The sequence below is a fragment of the Ammospiza caudacuta genome, chromosome 2 (genome assembly GCF_027887145.1).
Source record: "Ammospiza caudacuta isolate bAmmCau1 chromosome 2, bAmmCau1.pri, whole genome shotgun sequence".
Taxonomy (NCBI): domain Eukaryota; kingdom Metazoa; phylum Chordata; class Aves; order Passeriformes; family Passerellidae; genus Ammospiza; species Ammospiza caudacuta.
The window spans coordinates 121250487-121268563 of record NC_080594.1 but is presented as its reverse complement, the minus strand read 5'-3'; the positions used below and the strand labels follow the sequence as shown (position 1 = coordinate 121268563).

The window sequence follows — 18077 nt, the reverse complement described above, 5'->3', positions numbered from 1 at the left end:
GAAGGTTCGGGGTGCCGGGGCTCCTGGCGTTCCCGGTGCCCGCCCTGTGGGAAAGCGGAAGGTTCGGGGTGCCCGCCCTGCCCTGTGGGGAAGCGGAAGGTTCGCGGTGCCAAGGCTCCCAGTGGCCGCCCTGTGGGGAAGCGGAAGGTTCGGGGTGCCGGGGCTCCCGGTGTTCCCCGTGCCCGCCCTGCCCTGTGGGGAAGCGGAAGGTTCGGGGTGCCGGGGCGGCCCCGTTCCCGCTGCCATGGCGCGGCCGCCCCGCCGCGGCTGAGGGAGCCGCCATGGCCGCCGCGCTGCGGGCCGCGCTCTGCAGCGGGTTCCTGCTCGTCGGTGAGTCCGCCGGGGAGGGACGGAGGGACGGAGCGAGCTCCCGCTGCCGCCTGGCCGCGGGCACGGCGGGCGGCGGTGCCCTCATGGGCAGCGGCAGCGAGGGGCGCCTGAGGCGGCGGTGCCTCGCGCTGCCCCGAGCCCGGCGCGGCTCCGCGGGGGCTGTGAGGGACCGAGCGGCCCCGGGAGTGCCCTGTGGGGACAGCGGGGACACGGGACCAGCCTGGCCGGCCACCGCGGGCCTTATCGGCTCTGTGCTGGGAAACGAGGCCGGTCGTACCGGGAGTGGGACGCTGCAAATCCCGGCGAAACCGCGGCCCGAGAGCCCCGTGTCACTGTCTGCAGAGGGGACAGCCGGGGAACAGGGACAGGAGCAGAGGGAGCGGCCTCCGGCTGGGCCAGGGCAGGCTCAGCTGGGACAGCAGCAGCAATTTGCCCATGGAAAGGGAGCTCAGGCCTTGGCAGGGGCTGCCCAGGGAGCTTTGCAGTGCCCATCCCTGCAGGTGTGCCCTGGAGGTGGCACTGAGTGCTCTGGGCTGGGCACAAGGTGGGCACAGCCGGCACTGCATGGGCTGACAGGGCTGTACACAGACCTGAAAACCCAGAAATATTTCCTGATCTCTTTGGATCCACAGTGCCCAGTGTAGCAATTTACCTGGAGGCTGCTCAGGCAGGCAGCACTGTGAGGGAAGGGAGCCTGGCAAGGAAATGGGATTTTCCCTGGGAATTTGCATGCCTGCCTCAGACCTCATCCTCAGAGCAGGGGCAGTGCCCCAAGAGAAATGAGAGGGACTTTGGACGAGGAATGGAATGCCAGGATAATAAATGGGTGTGGCTGCCTCTGCCATGGGGCAGGGCTGGATGGGATCTTGGCAGTGAGGAATTGTTCCCTGGCAGGGTGGGCAGGCCCTGGCACAGGGTGCCCAGAGCAGCTGGGGCTGCCCTGCATCCCTGGCAGTGCCCAAGGCCAGCTGGACACTGGGGCTGGAGCAGCCTGGGACAGTGGGAGGTGTCCCTGCCACGCCAGGGGTGGCACTGGGTGGCTTTAAGGTCCCTCCCAGCCCAAGCCAGTGTGTGATTTGAACTTCTGTATTTGTGATGTGCACTGTGAATTATTTATTTATTTATTTATTTATTTATTTATTTATTTATTTATTTATTTGTGCAGGGGTAACACTATAGGACCAGAGTCTGAAACCGGTTTTGTTTAAGCCAGGTTCAAACTCTTGCCTGCCAGAGGGGGTGACTGACACAGGAATTTCATTCGTTTGTGCAGCAGCTGGGGACACAGCTCAGGGGTGATTGTGGGCTACTGGGGTCACACAGGGTGACCTTGAAGGTCTCTTCCAGCCGTGATGATTCTGTGAAGCACAGACATGGAAAATGTGTTATTTATCTTAGAGTCTCTCGCCAGATGTGACACCTGTGACATTAAACACTGCTCTGTTCTGGCAGGGTTTGTTTGCGTTGCTCATTTGTGGTGCAGTAATGGGCTGGAATCTTTGCTATTTTGGTCTCAACACCTACAATTATGTAAGAATAATTAAGTCATAACAGTTATGGGCTTTTCATTGATATTTACACTAGTTTAGGGTTTCTTTGATTCCATTCCAAGAAAGGAGAACAATTGCGGTTTTATCACTTGTGAATAATGCTGGTTAGTGATACTTAATTACATTTAATTATATGTAATAGCTCTCTTACCTTCAGAGGTGCTGAAGTTTATCAATCCCCACGCCCTTGTTGTTCCCACAGTGCTGCTGGAGCACTGCTTAGAAAAACTGGGGTTTGACAATCTCAGGAGAGTTCATGCCCCGAGTGCTGGGCAGCACCAGCTCAGTCATGCCCCAGAAATGTTGGTGTCACAAGCACTTACTGGAAGTCAGTGGAGCCAGTAATTTGCTTTGTTGCATAAGGAGGCAGGAGAGGCATCAGGATTTAAATTTAATTTATTTGGGCTCTGTTTTTGAATAAGCACCTAAGGCAAAGCAGAGGCTGCATTTAGATTTTGGATGAGTGACAAGTGCTGGAGCAAACACTGAAATGTTGGTTCTGATTCCTCCCACAGTTTCTGCAATGGTCCCAGAGCCCCAGAACGTGAGAATTTCTTCAGTCAATCTTCACAGCACCTTGCAGTGGGATGCACCAAGGTTCCCCAGAGAAAACCTCACCTACACTGTGCAGTCCAAGAGGTGAGGCTGGGCTGGGCTGGCTTTCACTCACACCCTGCAGCTCTGTGTGCTTGGGATCTGTGTCCTCTGCAGAGCACACTCTGTGCCTTTGTTTCAGGGACTTGGCTGTCCCAGGAGCTGTCCCTTCATTTCAGCTTGTGAGAGGCTTCTCTGCTGAGCTGGAGGACGGGGCAGAGGCATTTCCTGGGCATTCACACCCAGGGCAGCCTTGTCCTGTTTGGTTTGGAGCCACAAACACATTTTAACCCTGGCTGTTATTGGCTTTGTGTGTGGTTCTTCTCTTCTGTGACTGAAGGGACCTGGTTGTGCTGAGTGTTTGCTTTTCCCTGATCTCCCATCCCATCCCATCCCATCCCATCCCATCCCATCCCATCCCATCCCATCCCATCCCATCCCAGGGACACCTCCCACTGTCCCCAGTGTCCAGCCTGGCCTTGGGCACTGCCAGGGGTGCAGGGGCAGCCCCAGCTGCTCTGGGCACCCTGTGCCAGGGCCTGCCCACCCTGCCAGGGAACAATTCCTCATGGCCAAGATCCCACCCAGCCCTGCCCTCTGGCACTGGCAGCCATTCCCTGTGTCCTGAACTCTCTGCCCATATACAAATCTCCCTTTTCTTTAGAAGACCCTCCAGGCACTGGCAGGAGCTCTAAGTCTTGCCCAGAGCCTTCTCTTCATGCTTAGTCAAGAGGTATTTCTGGGTTCTGTAGCCTTGATCAGTACATTTCTGGGCAGGCTTTTGGTGCAAAGCAGAAAGGATAAAATATATTAAATATAATCTATTAAAATCCTGTATTGATCAAGGCCAGGTTGGACTCTGGGGCTGGGAGCAGCCTGGGGCAGTGGGAGGTGTCCCTGCCATGGCAGGGGTGGCACTGGGTGGCATTTAGGGTCCCTCTAACCCACGCCCTCTGTGGTTGTGTTCCACAAGCAGCTCCTGGTCCCTTCCCAGCCCTGTTTTCCCTGGCTTCTCCTCGTGTGCCCATCCTGGGGCCAGCTCTGAGAGAGTCCCAGTGGGACAGCAGTGCCCTGCCCTGGCACGGCCTGAGTGATTGCTGGTGCTCTGACCTCTGCCTGCTGAGAGCAGCCTTGGGACCCTGCCAGGAAAGGGGCATTTCTTGCAAAGTTAGAATTTTAATCCTTAAATTTATAATTTAATCATTAAGTTTATCATTAGGTTTATAATGGATTTATAGATTTATAGATGGGTGTAAAATCCCTAATGCGAGTATTACACACACGGGATTTTTGTGTCCACGAGCGCCAAGCGCTTGCATTAAGAGCTCTGCTGCCTTAAAGCCGTTTAGGCAGTTGTAACTGCCCATCTCTTACGCGCTGCTTCTGTTCCCTGCAGCATCTACTACCCTGGGGACAGCTTTGAGACGCTGGGGACGGGGCTGAGGCTGCCGCGCTGCGACGTGTCCTCGCTGTCCCCCTACGGCAGCTACGCGCTGCGGCTGCGCGCCGAGGCCGGAGAGCTGCGCTCCCCCTGGGTCACCCTCCCCTTCCAGCCCATGGATGACAGTGAGCTTCCCTGTTCTTCCCGAAAACACTGCCTGCTCTGGGAGGGAGGGTGACGAGTGTTTTGTCATTTAATATCGTTGTGCCAGGGCTTGGCTGCCGTTTTGTCCCTCTGTGAAGGTCAGGATTGAAGGCACTCAAGGTGGTGTTTCAGGCTTAGGTGTTTGCTTTTACTTATCTGTGTTACAGTCTCACAGCAGTGAGTTCTGCAGTATTTCACTGACAAGGTACAAAACGGCTCACTGTCTTTCTCTACAAAGTCTTTTAAGGCTAAACTACCCAATTAAGAAATGACACCTCAATTATTTTCACTTTTAACCCAATACCCAACCACCCTTGCCCACAATGGGGACTTTTTTGTCCAATGACACAAAACCACCCAAACCCATGAAGAAGGTGAAGGAGAAGGAGCAGCCTCACCCTAAAACCTCCATCTTGTTCTCTCTATATTTTTTACATTCTAAACCCTTCAACTCTGAGTTTCCCACCCTGTGATATCACACACTTCTATCCAAACTCCACCCCCACAATCCCAGCTCTGTCATTCCATTCTGGAAGCTTCTCCAGGGCCTCAGGTCAGTGCAGTGTTCTCTGGGGGTCAGTGCCTGGCAGCACAGAAAGTCTGGAATTCTCAGTAACCAGGGTTCCAGCAACATTGAATTATAAAATCTTATTTGTAACACTGGCAGAAAGCAGAGCAGGTTCACTGTCAATAATATTGATCACCTCTGTGGAGGAGATTTTCAAACAAAGCATCATTTTCTTTTAAAATAAAGAACATTTCTACTTTCTATTTATCATTAATAACATTTTATCATTAATTACATAATTAAATACATTTAATTACATAATCCATAAAATCTTAGTTGTAACACACAGAAAGCACAGTAGGTCCACTGCCATTGATCACTTCTTTGGAGGAGATTTTCAAACAAAGCATCATTTTATTTTAAAATAAGGAACATTTCTATTTTCCAGACAGGGAGAAGTTGTCTTCAAGGAGCCAGACTTCCTGTATATCTAAATTAATTCAGTTACTTCCTTATTCATCGCTTTGCCAGACAAAAAGTTTAATTTCTATTTTTTCTTACTTCAAAAAAAAAACCCCCATCTCACACAGAAAGGTGAATTTTCAGCCAAGGAATCTTGATTGCACGAGGCATAAATAATTAAAATGTTTTCATTTTTCAAGCTGATCATGATCCCACAAAACCCACAAAAGCCCCAATAAATCACTTTTCTAGAGGGTCTGCCTAGGACAGACAGATGTTGTGGCAGTTTGGCCAGAAGGAGAAATGAGTGATAGCCATGGAAATGGTCCTTCCTCTCCTGGAGTCACCACAGCTGGCAAAAGGGAACTGAGTTCATTTACAGGGTGTGGGAATGGGGCCTGCATTGGTACCTGGTTTAGCTGCAAAAACAAAATCAATTTCCACGGCAGTTCTGGGAGGAAGGCATTCATTAATGCCTGACCCGGGAAAAAGAAATTACTTCCTTCTAATGCATGATTTAAAGGTGACTTTTGGGCTGTGTGAGAATGCCCAGGTGAATGTCCAGCTGAAGCTGAATTCTCTCTTCTCTTCTCTTCTCTTCTCTTCTCTTCTCTTCTCTTCTCTTCTCTTCTCTTCTCTTCTCTTCTCTTCTCTTCTCTTCTCTTCTCTTCTCTTCTCTTCTCTTCTCTTCTCTTCTCTTCTCTTCTCTTCTCTTCTCTTCTCTTCCCTTCCCTTCCCTTCCCTTCCCTTCCCTTCCCTTCCCTTCCCTTCCCTTCCCTTCCCTTCCCTTCCCTTCCCTTCCCTTCCCTTCCCTTCCCTTCCCTTCCCTTCCCTTCCCTTCCCTTCCCTTCCCTTCCCTTCCCTTCCCTTCCCTTCCCTTCCCTTCCCTTCCTCTCCTCCCGCAGCGTCCATCGGTGCCCCCGCGGTGCGGCTGCGCTCGGAGCAGGGGGCGCTGCACGTGGATCTCTCGGGCCCCTTCGCGGAGCACGGCCAGGACCGGTGGCCGCTGCGGCTCTACTACGGCTCCTGGAGCTACCGGATCCTCTACTGGAGGAAGGGCAGCAGGGACGCAGAGCCCGCCTCTGCTTCCCGGGTACGGTGACTTCCTGAGCTGCAGCTGTGCTTTTCCTGGAAAACACCATCCTGGGAATGTCCTGGGAGCTCCTGGAGGCTCTGGCACGGGTTACAGGCTGGGAGAGCTGGGGGGGCTCACCTGGAGAGGAGAAGCTGCAGGGAGAGCTCAGAGCCCCTGGCAGGGCCTGCAGGGGCTCCAGCAGAGCTGCAGAGGGACTGGGGACAAGGCCTGCAGGGACAGCACCCAGGGAATGGCTGCCAGTGCCAGAGGGCAGGGCTGGGTGGGACTTTGGCAATGAGGAATTGTTCCCTGGTGGGCAGGCCCTGGCAGCTGGGGCTGCCCCTGCATCCCTGGCAGTGCCCAAGGCCAGGCTGGACACTGGGGACAGTGGGAGGTGTCCCTGCCATGGCAGGGGTGGGATTTAGAGTCCCTCCATCCCAACCCATTCTGGATTCTGTGATTCTAGGAGTAAAAATGGATCTCTCCTAATTACAGTTAATCAAGGCTATTTACTACACCTGGGGCTCAGAGTAAATGCAGGAGCTGTGTAGTTACACTGCAGCATGGACAGAACTTTCTCTTTCCATAATTATCAATAACTCTGTGTTTTTTCCCTCTCAGTGGGACTTTGGGTTTTTACCCCCAAAGATATCTAAAATGGGTAAGGCTTTCACTCCCTGTGGCCCCTGCAGCTCTGCAGTTTGTATCCACTGCAGTTCCCTCTCTCCCTGTCAGGGCCAGCCTCTTCCACAGGCACTTCTGCTCCTCCAAACACAGTGCATGGAGAAAGATCATTAATAATGTATTAATTAGAGCATTTTGGCCTCAGTTCCGGCAGACAGGGAGCCTCTGACCAGCAGCTCCAGTCCCAGCTAATGAGTGCTTTGTCCATCAGTGCAGTTTTCTAGAATGGAGCCCAGCAGGTGTAATCTGATTTGTATCTGTTGCCTGCTCAGTGCTTTGCCATTCAGTTCCAGAAATCAGGGCCCTTTTTCCCACCGTGGTTTCCACTCACAGGCTCCTGAGGGATGAGGTGTTCCTGGCCCTGGGGTGCACTCAGTGCATTCACCAGAGCAGCAGGGCTGCACCTGCAGGCTGTGCCTGCAGCACTTGCAGGTGCAATCTGGAACATTCCCCAGGGACCCCAGAGGCAGCAGGCAGGGCCTGGGAGCTCCAGGATTGAAACCTGCCTGGGGAATCTCCTATTGCTGCTGAGGGATGCTCTGCAGTTACAGGGACAGAACTGAACCTGAACAGCAAATTCATCTCCTCAGCCACCTCACAGCTCCCAGATTTTTTTTTTTTTTTTTTTTTTTTTTGGTTTTGCCTAGATGACAGCTCACAGAATCACAGAGTTGGGAAGGTTGGAAGAGCCCTCAGTTCCAGCCATTAACCCAGCAGCCTGTGTTCACCACTACCCCATGTCCCCAAGTGCCACATTTACACATTTTTAACACTTCCAGGGGTGGGGGCAGCCCCATTTCTCTGGGCAGCCTATCCCAGGGCTCGACAGCTTTTCCAGTGAAGGAGTTTTTCCTGTCCCTAAACTAAAACTCCCCTGAAGTTTTAAAAATGTTTTAAAATGTTTCTTAATCTGAAACTCCCCTGGCACAGCCTGAGGCCTTTTCCTCTTGTGCTGTTGTCCATCCCACTTGCTCCCTCTGCGGCTGGATGGTGTTTGTGTGTAGCTGTGCTCCAAGCTGATCCCATTGGGTTGGGTGACAGTTTCTGGCTGCCACCAGATCTCATTTTTCATCCCTCATTAGCCTGAAACTTCGTTAGTGCTGCTGCAAACAGCCCAGAGGGCAGTGGTGTGGATGGCTGTACAGTAAGTAATTGTAATTGTAATTGTAATTGTAATTGTAATTGTAATTCAGTCCGGTTGGAATTTAATTGTAATTGCAGTTCTGTGGTTCCTTAGCTGATCCCACAGCTGAGTCACTGATGTCCCACAGTTGCCTTTGCCGTGTGTGTGTTTGCAGGCAGCTCAGGTGGACACCAGGCACAGCTCAGAGGTGCTGGCCCAGCTGGAGCCATGGACGGTGTACTGCGTGCGAGTGCAGGCGCTGATCCCCGAGTGGAACAAGACAGGGCAGCTGAGCAGGGAGCTCTGTGAGCAGACAACCCACAATGGTAACCTGGGACCCTGGGATCGCCTGGGATGGCTGGGAGGGACCTCACAGCCTGGCAGTGCCACCCCTGCCATGGCAGGGACGCTGCCGCTGTCCCAGGCTGCTCCAACCTGGCCTGGGACACTGCCAGGGTTGGGACATTCCATGGAGAAAGTGATAATTTAAAAATAATCACTCAGCAGTGAATAATGACAGTTTTAATTGTTTTTTTCCTTGTCTCTGGCAGGTGTAACCCCTGTGTGGATCATTGTGACTGTTCTGGTGGGGTCCATGCTGGTCGTGGGCACAGCTGTCACCGTTTGTTTCTTCTCCAGTTTTTATCTGTACAGACTGATCAAACATGTTTTCTGCCCTTCCTACATTTTCCCAGAACACTTGAAAGAGGTTTGTTTCCTGCCTAACATGGGAAAATCAGCCCTTTCCAGCAGAGCCACTTGTTTTTTCAAGGCTCTCAGTGCCAAAACATTTGGAGCTTCTTTTATTTTGCCTCCTTTCCCTGGCACCTGATGGTCAGTGGTCTGTAATTTGAAATCACCAGCTTTTTATGGCTCAGAAACAGGATGGGTTTGTTGATTTTGAAGTGAGAGAGTACCAGGTGTCAACTTCAGTTCCTCATTTGGCCAATGAGCAACAGAAATCTCTGTCTCTCCTGCCTCCTTTCAGACTTAAACCAGCTCCTTTTTTCTCCTGCAGCAAAGTCCTGTCAGGAGTGTAATCATGAGTTTTAACTCCAGGAAAGTGTCTGAGGAAGGAACCTGGGCTGGATCAGCCCAGATTTTTGTACCTGCAGTGGCCAGCACTGCTGACAGCAGCTGGTTTCTCATTCCAGATTCGGTTCAGGATTGTTTCAGTGAGGGCACTGGGGTGAGCAGAGGGATGGAGCAGCTCTGAGGAAAGGCTGGGAGAGCTGGGATTGCCCAGCCTGGGGAAGGAAAGGCTCTGGGGTGGCCTCATGGTGGCCTTGCAGGGCCTGAAGGGCTCCAGGAGAGCTGCAGAGGGACTGGAGGGACAGGACACAGGGAATGGCTCCCAGTGCCAGAGGAGAGGGTTCTTGCCAAATCTCTCTTCCCCTACAGCCCAGTTACCATTTGGTGTTTGTTCCCAACCAAAACTTTGATTTTCCCAAGTTTCTGTCCCAAAAAGACTCCGAGCCCTGGGGTTATTCTTGAGAGGCACTTCCATCTTGCTCCCAGGCCTGGAACAGATTTTAGGGAGGATGTGACGCTCTTGGCCCTGTGGGACTTGTAAGGCCTGGGAAAGCCACTTGGTGTGTGCAAAACAGTCCCAATGTTTGTTGTTTAATAGCCCCAGTGTTGTTTAATAGCCCCAGTGTTTGTGAGCAAACAGGATGGGGCAGGGCAGACACCTAATGCTCATTTCCTCTTTGTTTCCCAGTTTCTGAGCAAACCCCCCGGTGCTCCCCAGCCTCTCCCTCCCCGAGAAGAGCTCCTGGTTTGTGACAAGCTGACAGTGGTGGCAGAGCACCCCCAAACCCTCCCTGAAGGGGCTGGGGACAGGGACAGCAGGACAGCAGAGCTCCCTCAGGACTCTGCTCAAGGACACTGACTCAGGAGTGGGAGCAGCCTCAGGAAAAGCCCCAATATCCTCCTCATTCTTCCCTTGCACTTTTGGGTTTGTCTCATTGCTGTTTTCCAACAGGGAAACCCCACAGACAAACACGGGGTCACAGACTTTTGACAGAATCATTTTATTTTTTGAAGTACAAGAAACTTGTCACTAAATGAGGAATTAAATCATCTATAACTTTTGCTACTGCTGGTTGTGGCTCCCTGAGCAGCTGTAGCAATTCTGGCACTGATTATGACACTAAAAAGGAAATGTCATATTTATATATAATGCTAATTAATTTAACTTTCATGAACTATTTATTACAAAAACTAATCAAAATGTTTATAAAAGAAAATACTATTTTGTAAGGAAAGACCTGGTTTATTTTTAAGAAAAGATCTGTTTATTTTTTTCTAATGAGAAATGATGTTTTTAAGGATATCCCCACTGGCATCATTTTTCTATGGAATTTATTCTTCCCTGGTGCAAAGTTGTGAAGTTTTTAGGGTGGGATGAACTGATGTCTGTGGGAAACTTGGCAGCTGAAGTGGGAATTAAATGAGGTTCATTTTAATTATCTGCTGATGTGTATTCTTAATTTGAAAAATCCGGGGAGCTGTGAGTCCCTGCTCCCAACCCAGCCTCAGCTGCACAGGTGGGTGAGGGCTGGACCCAGCACTGGGGCAGGGAGGGACCTTGGCACTGGCTTTGTGTCACTGCACCAATGTGAGAGTGAGAAATTAAATTCTGTCACCAAAGGAACCTTCCAGGAGTGAAGTTGTGTCTCAGCTTGGGAATTGCACAGTTCTGGGGGTGATGTCTGTTATTGATGGGTAAATATCAGCTTTTTGGGAGTGGTTGCAGGAAGGAATCAGGAATTGATTCCATCCATTTTCATCTCCCACCTCAGAGGAGGCTCAGGGGACCCTCAGTGTCCCCAAGTCCCTGCCACGAGGGGACATCCAGGGCTCTGCTCCAGGGAACAGGGACAGGAGCAGAGGGAGCGGCCTCAGGCTGGGCCAGGGCAGGCTCAGCTGGGACAGCAGCAGCAATTTGCCCATGGAAAGGGAGCTCAGGCCTTGGCAGGGGCTGCCCAGGGAGCTCTGCAGTGCCCATCCCTGCAGGTGTGCCCTGGAGGTGGCACTGAGTGCTCTGGGCTGGGCACAAGGTGGGCACAGCTGGCACTGCATGGGCTGGCAGGGCTGTGCCAGCCCCAGGGATTTGGGATTCTGGGATTCTGTGGAATCTGTACCTGGGTTTTCTGCACTTTTTAATTTGGGTCACATTCTGCTTTCATGGGGAATATGGAATTGATTGAATTGATTTTTTCCAAGGTATTTTGTTTCATTGGTGCCTTTCTGCAGCTGTCCCCAAGGCTGCTCTGGGAATGCTGATCCTGGGTCTGGATCACCACTCCAAGGAACCCATCCAGCTCCCTGTGTGTTCCCTGGCCCTCCTCCCACAGCTTCTTTCTATATTTTCTTCCCCCCCTTTTCTCCCCTTTTCTTTTGGCTTTCAGAGTGGCAAAATGCCCCGTGCACATGGAGCTGAGGGGGCTGGAGATGCCTGCCCTCCCTCGGTGCTGCTGGAGCTGCTTTCCCCTCTCCAGCAGCTGCTCTGCACAGGACAGCGAGTTCCTGTCAGGGGCTGGGATCCATCAGCGCTCCAAGGCTCTGCTGGTGGCTGATAAGGCAGAGATAAGGCTGTGCCAGTGCACTGCAGGCTCCTGCTGGGGCACACCAGGGCAGAGCAGGGATGTCCCAGGCACATGGGGAGTTTAGGTGGAAGCAGGAGCAGTGTCTGCAGGGACATCATGGCACAGGTGCCCCGAGCAGCTGGGGCTGCCCCTGCAGCCCTGCAGTGCCCAAGGGCAGGCTGGATGGGGCTGGGAGCACCCCTGCCCCACAGCCTTGGACACTTCCAGGGTTTAGGGGCTGCTAAAATCAACCCAGATGTGGTTTTCAGGCTGATGTGTGCTTTGGCTTGCTGCAGAAATCTTCCTGCTCCACACCCAGGAAAGCTTTTGTAGGTGAGAGGCCTCTTCCTGTGCCACAGCTCCTGTGAAAGTCATCACGAGCCAGGCCTGGGGACAAGGGGCCTGTCCCCTCTGCCTGGCCCCACACGGGCTGGGGGGCCCCACAGGACAGAAATAATTGAGAGGAGGAGCAATAATTCAGAGGGAAGCAGCAATTCCCTGGAGAGTTCATCTTGAGCTGAGCTTGTGGACATTACAGTGACAACAAGTCAATAAATCAGGTGAACTTTGCCCATGTGCTGATGCAAACTGAAAGTACAGCGGGATGCTGGAGGCTGCTCACCCTGGCACGGCGTGTTCTGGCAAAGCCAGAGAGAAAACAGAGCCCTCAAAGGCCTGGGAGCGCTTGGGAAAGGATTTCAGACCTGAAATGCAAAGAAAAGTGGGGTGATTAAGGAATAGGGAAGTGGGGAGACTGAAGAGTCTGAGCTTGTGGTCAGCAAAACAGATTCCAGGAGAGGGCAATGAGGGAAGGCAGGAAGGAACAGTTCAGAGAGTTCCAGTTGTGGGAGTGGAGGGAGAAAGAGGAACCCAGGAGCACCCAGGGTCAGGGACACAGCCACCCCCGGCTGCACATTTTCATCTCTCCTGTTGGGAACTTTGGGGTCTCCCCTGCCCAGCAGGTCCCCCCAGTCCAGAACGACTCCCACTGAACAGCAGAGCCAGAGAGGCTTTCACAAAAATCCATACCAAGCTCTAGAAAAGCTTTTAAATTGATTCTTAACCAGAAACACTTGTGCTTGTAACTGCATGCCTGTTTTTATCTGAGGCAGGTTGGGAAAGATCCATTACCACCTGGCAAAATGTCATTTTCTAGGGTCCATCATCCCAGAACACTGTTATTAAATCAGTGGGATGCAGAGCAAGGCCCTTCCCTTGAGATGGTGCTGCTGTGAACAGCAGGGCTGCAGGGAGCAGCTTTACAGGAAGAGCTGTGAATAACCCACAGGCTTGGGGCCACCTGGGAGCAATGTGCTGGAAATGTCCCTTCCTCAGGGACTGCAGTTCCTGAGGTTCACTGTGCACTCCCCCAAGCCATCACTGCAGGCTCTGAGGGCATGCGATGATGATGATGATGGCATCACAGAGCCAGGAGAGAAGCCCTGGGGAAGCCTGAGAGAGGAAATCCTGGCTCCAGCATCACCAACCCAGGGCTCCCCACTGCAGGAAGCACCCAAGAACCTGGTGAGCAACTTCAGTTCTTCATTTGCCCATCAGCTCTGCCAGCAGCCACCCAACTCTGCTCCCTGACTGCCACCCCTCCTCTCTGCCCCTCTGGCTCTGGGGCAGTTCCTGAAGCTCCTCAGGGAGGGACCTGGTGCTCCCACCTGGGTCAGTGTCCTGACAGGAGGGTCTGCACTGGGCTGGGGTCTCAGCCCTGCTGAACCAGGGGTGGAACGAGGCTCTGGAGCTCCCCTGAGCAGGGCAGAGCTCACTGATCCCTGTGAGATTCCAGCCTGGAGAGCTCAGAGCCCCTGGCAGGGCCTGCAGGGGCTCCAGCAGAACTGCAGAGGGACTGGGGACAAGGCCTGCAGGGACAGCACCCAGGGAATGGCTGCCAGTGCCAGAGGGCAGGGCTGGGTGGGACATTGGCAGTGAGGAATTGTTCCCTGGCAGGGTGGGCAGGCCCTGGCACAGGGTGCCCAGAGCAGCTGGGGCTGCCCCTGCACCCCTGGCAGTGCCCAAGGCCAGGCTGGACACTGGGGACAGTGGGAGGTGTCCCTGCCATGGCAGGGGTGGCACTGGGTGGGCTCTGAGGTCCCTCCCAACCCAAACCAGTCTGAACATTCTCCATGAAGATGGAATTTACAGATGTGCTCAAAAGGACACCTTTGGAAGGCACCACAGGCTGTAACAAGAGGTTCATGCCAGGCCTTCCTCACTCTTTCAGCCTGGTCGATGGCACCTAGGACACTTCTGTCCTTCCAAACCCAATCCCAGGATCATCAGGGCTGGAAGAGCCCTTCGGATCACCCAGTGCCACCCCAGCACCAGCATCACCCCAAACCCCGTCCCCAAGGCCACATGCAGACACCTCTGGGACACTCCCAGGGACAGTGACTCCAAAGCTGCTGGGGAAATCATTGCAGTCCTGACCCCAAGGATCATCCTTCTGCTCTTCAGCACTGCTGAGGCCCAGTGCAGACTGTGAGCAGGGCTGGGGGCCAGGAGGAGGACAAGGAGCAGAGAGGAGATGTTGTTTTGTGGTCTGGGGACAGAAGTCTGATGGCAGGGTAATGACAGCCACCATGGGAAAGGCTCCTGAGGGCAGGGCATGAATCACCTGTGTCCCTGAGGGAGCTGGAAGCAGTTACAGGACTGCAATAAAGCAGGGACAAGGAAAGTTTCCCAATGATCAAACAAACAAAAACCCCACAGGTGACATTGTCCGAGCAGGGGATATTACAAAAATCCGTTGGGAAGGGGAGATAGAACTGATCCCTCCTTGGGCTCCCTGAGGTCCTTCCTTCCTGGAGCGCTGTTCCTCCAATTTCACACAAGATGAAATGCTCCATTTGCCCCTTTCATCCTGTTCCAGAGCTGACATGAGAAGAAACCACCAAATTATGTCTCCTTTTTCTATCAGCCAACAGAAACAAACCCAGCAGAGCCCAGACTCCAGCAGGCCTGGTTTCCTCTGTCACAGGAGAGGTTTGGGACAGACATCAGTGGCACAGGGACACAAGTGTCCCCCCTGGCTGCCTGTGCTCTGCAGATAGCACTGCTCTCCTCACAGCCTGGGCAGCACCGGCCTCTGCTCCTTTCCTCTATGACACCGCTGAGGAAGCTGCATTCAAACTCAGCAGAAGACAAACTGTAAATATTTATAGCTTATCAAATGTTTCTAGCAGCACCAGACCGGTTCAGCAGTTTCGGTTCAAAAGGGTGACCCTGAGGTGTGGTTACATAAATAAATGCCACAATCATGTTTCCTTATCAGCTCTTGGGGCAGGAGGTGACAGCAACCCTGCCTCAGGCCCAGCAGTGCCTCAGCAATGCCCCTCACACACTGCTAAAATCACGGATTGATTTTGTGATAAATAGGTATGATTCGTGCTGATAAAAATTGAAACAGGAATCAATATTGATACAGTAATTAATATTTGGGAATAATAAAACAGTTAAACGTTGTAACGCCAAAGAAGAGAGGGAGAGGAGGGGCTCCACCCCCCTTCCCAGCAGATGTTCTCATGGACCACAGGAAAGAAGCTGAAGATACAGTTGCTAAAAATGACCAAAGAACCCGGTTGGGTCCAAGAAAATGCTAATTATAAGGGACTTATTGCTTTGATATGTAGATGCACTGATACGTTAGTCTTGGCTTACATTGTACTGGCTTGGTGCGCATGTGTGACCCAAAGGTGAATTACAGGACAAAGAGGAAGAGGAGAGGTCTTCATCCAAAACCACCCCCAAAGACTTGTGCCACCACCAAACCGAGGGATAAGGGTGGTAATGAGGGCGGAGACAGAGATATGATGAACCAAAAATGGGAGGAGATGGCATTGACACGTGGCACATTAGGGGTGATTTTCACTGGGCAAGCCTGTACGTGAGGTGGCGAGGGTCACTGAACCCCACCCTCCGTACCCCGCGGTACCATTTGCTTATGTGCTGTTATTGGAACCGAATTAGCCCTTATTTTAATCAAATTACATTGTGTCCAACTTTATATTTTTTAATTTTAAGTATTCAATTAAAATTGCTACTATTTTTAATATTGTTCGGGTTTTTTTCTGATGGGATAATTGGGCAAACATAACAATTTCTACAATCCCAGGGGCCTGGAGCAGCTCCGTGCCCAGGAGAGCCTGGGGGAGCTGGGGCTGCTCAGCCTGGAGAGGAGCCCCAGGGAGAGAGAGGGGCTGAGCCCTGCCTGGGCCTGCCTGGCCCTGTGTCTGTCCCTGTGTCTGTCCCTATGTCTGTCCCCGTGTCTGTCCCTGTGTCTGTCCCTGTGGCTGTCCCTGTGTCTGTCCCCGTGTTTGTCCCCATGTCTGCCCCTGTGTCTGTCCCTGTGTCTGTCCCTGTGTCTGTCCCCGTGTCTGTCCTGTGTCTGTCCTGTGTCTGTCCTGTGTCTGTCCCCGTGTCTGTCCCCGTGTCTGTCCTGTGTCTGTCCTGTGTCTGTCCCTGTGTCTGTCCCCGTGTCTGTCCCCGTGTCTGTCCCTGTGTCTGTCCTGTGTCTGTCCTGTGTCTGTCCCTGTGTCTGTCCCCGTGTCTGTCCCTGTGTCTGTCCCTGTGTCTGTCCCCGTGTCTGTCCTGTGTCTGTCCCCGTGTCTGTCCCCGTGTCTGTCCTGTGTCTGTCCTGTGTCTGTCCCTGTGTCTGTCCCTGCTGTCCCTGTGTGTCCCCGTGTCTGTCCCCGTGTCTGTCCCTGTGTGTCCCTGTGTCTGTCCCTGTGTCTGTCCCTGTGGCTGTCCCTGGCTGTCCCTGTGGCTGTCCCTGTGTCTGTCCCTGTGTGCAGAGCTCAGAGCAGGCCCAGGCTCTGCTCCAGGCCCAGCAATGGCCCCAGAGCCACGGGCAGGGCCTGAGCCCAGCAATTCCCCTCACAGGAGGCACAACTTCTGCCCTGGGCAGGGCCCGAGCTGGAGCAGAGCCCAGAGAGGGGCTGGAGTCTCCTCCTGGCACATTCCAGAGCCACCTGGGCCCCCCCTGTGCCCTCTGCTCTGGGATGGCCCTGCTGGAGCAGGGAGGTGGCACCAGGGACCCTCTGTGGTCCCTCCCACCCTCAGCCATCCCGGGATTCCAGGATTCTGGGATGTGAGATCAGGAGATGTGCAGCACCCCATGGCACAACAGGCAGCACCAGTGAGGAACATTTTTATCCAAAATTCAGTCTGTGTTCTCCTTAAGAAGCAAAGCCTGTCCTGATTACAACAGCCAGGATGTTGAGGGCACACACCTTTGCCCACCAGAATTTCAAATCCTCCTCTCTGAAACCATCGGTCTGCCCACTGTGGAGTCTGTGTCTGAGGGGAGGGAAGTGAAAGGCGAACACCTGACTTTACTCCCCAAGCCTGCAGCTGGGCAGGCCCATGGAAAATATGAAACAAAAAAAGGGAAGAGGAGCTCTCTAATCTTGTGGTCAGAACCTGTGGCTGGCAAAAGGGAGCTGAGCCCAAGCCCCACTTCAGGGGCTGTAACACTCACACTGCATTTAATGCTCACTCAGCATTTGAGAAATGGGCGAACTGCAGCTAAAGAGAGATTCCTCCCTCCCCAGACAATCAGAGAATAATGTAATGGTTTGGGTTGGGAAGGACCTCAGAGCCCACCCAGTGCCACCCCTGCCATGGCAGGGACACCTCCCACTGTGCCCAGTGTCCAGCCTGGCCTTGGGCACTGCCAGGGGTGCAGGGGCAGCCCCAGCTGCTCTGGGCACCCTGTGCCAGGGCCTGCCCACCCTGCCAGGGAACAATTCCTCATTGCCAGGATCCCACCCAGCCCTGCCCTCTGGCACTGGCAGCCATTCCCTGGGTGCTGTCCCTGCAGGCCTTGTCCCCAGTCCCTCTGCAGCTCTGCTGGAGCCCTTCAGGCCCTGCCAGGGGCTCTGAGCTCTCCCTGGAGCAGCTCCGTGGCCCTGGGTCTGTGCCAAGGGCCGTGCAGGGCCGGTGATCGCCGCGTGTGTCCCCAGCTGGGGCTGTGCTGTCACTTTGTGACACCGGCCAGGGCCTGGGGCGGCACCGAGAGCGCCGGGAGGGGCGGGGGGTCCCGACATCGCCCTCAGAGCGCCCTGAGCGCCCTCAGAGCGCCTTCACATAGCCCCGACACCAACCCGACACAGCCCTAACACGGCCCGACACTGCCGCGACACAGCCCTCATACTGCCCTCACACCGCACTGACACAGCTCCGAGACAGCCCTCACACAGCCCCGGCACAGCCCTAACACAGCCCTGACACAGCCCTCACACTGCACTGACACAGCTCCGAGACAGCCCTCACACAGCCCCGGCACAGCCCTAACAGAGCCCTCACACAGCCCTCACACCGCACTGACACAGCTCCGATACGGCCCTCAGACAGCCCTGACCACCCCTCACACAGCCGCGACCGCCCCTCACAGCCCTGACCGCCCTCACTCAGCCCCGACACCGCCCTCGCACAGCCCTGACCGCCCTCACTCAGCCCCGACACCGCCCTCGCACAGCCCTGACCGCCCTCACTCAGCCCCGACACCGCCCTCGCACAGCCCTGACCGCCCTCACGGCCCTGACTTCCCTCACACCACCTCCACCGCCC

At 53.9% G+C, this 18077-nt stretch overlaps 1 protein-coding gene across 1 annotated transcript; it reads left to right on the top strand.

Annotated features, from left to right (window-relative positions):
- The first annotated feature begins 103 nt into the window (after positions 1–103).
- On the top strand, positions 104–10449 carry IL10RB (interleukin 10 receptor subunit beta). Its single transcript, XM_058824814.1, has 7 exons — positions 104–330; positions 2396–2519; positions 3871–4040; positions 5935–6122; positions 8087–8237; positions 8463–8620; positions 9632–10449. Exons 1-7 carry the CDS (start codon positions 282–284, stop codon positions 9800–9802), a joined length of 1011 nt encoding a protein of 336 aa, XP_058680797.1. The 5' UTR covers positions 104–281; the 3' UTR covers positions 9803–10449.
- The last annotated feature ends 7628 nt before the right edge of the window (positions 10450–18077 follow it).

Coding starts and splice junctions, on each gene's coding strand:
- IL10RB (XM_058824814.1), top strand. CDS start 282: ATGGCCGCCGCGCTGCGGGCCGCGCTCTGCAGCGGGTTCCTGCTCGTC. Junction 331..2,395: donor CAGCGGGTTCCTGCTCGTCG/GTGAGTCCGCCG, acceptor TTCCTCCCACAG/TTTCTGCAATGGTCCCAGAG. Junction 2,520..3,870: donor TACACTGTGCAGTCCAAGAG/GTGAGGCTGGGC, acceptor TGTTCCCTGCAG/CATCTACTACCCTGGGGACA.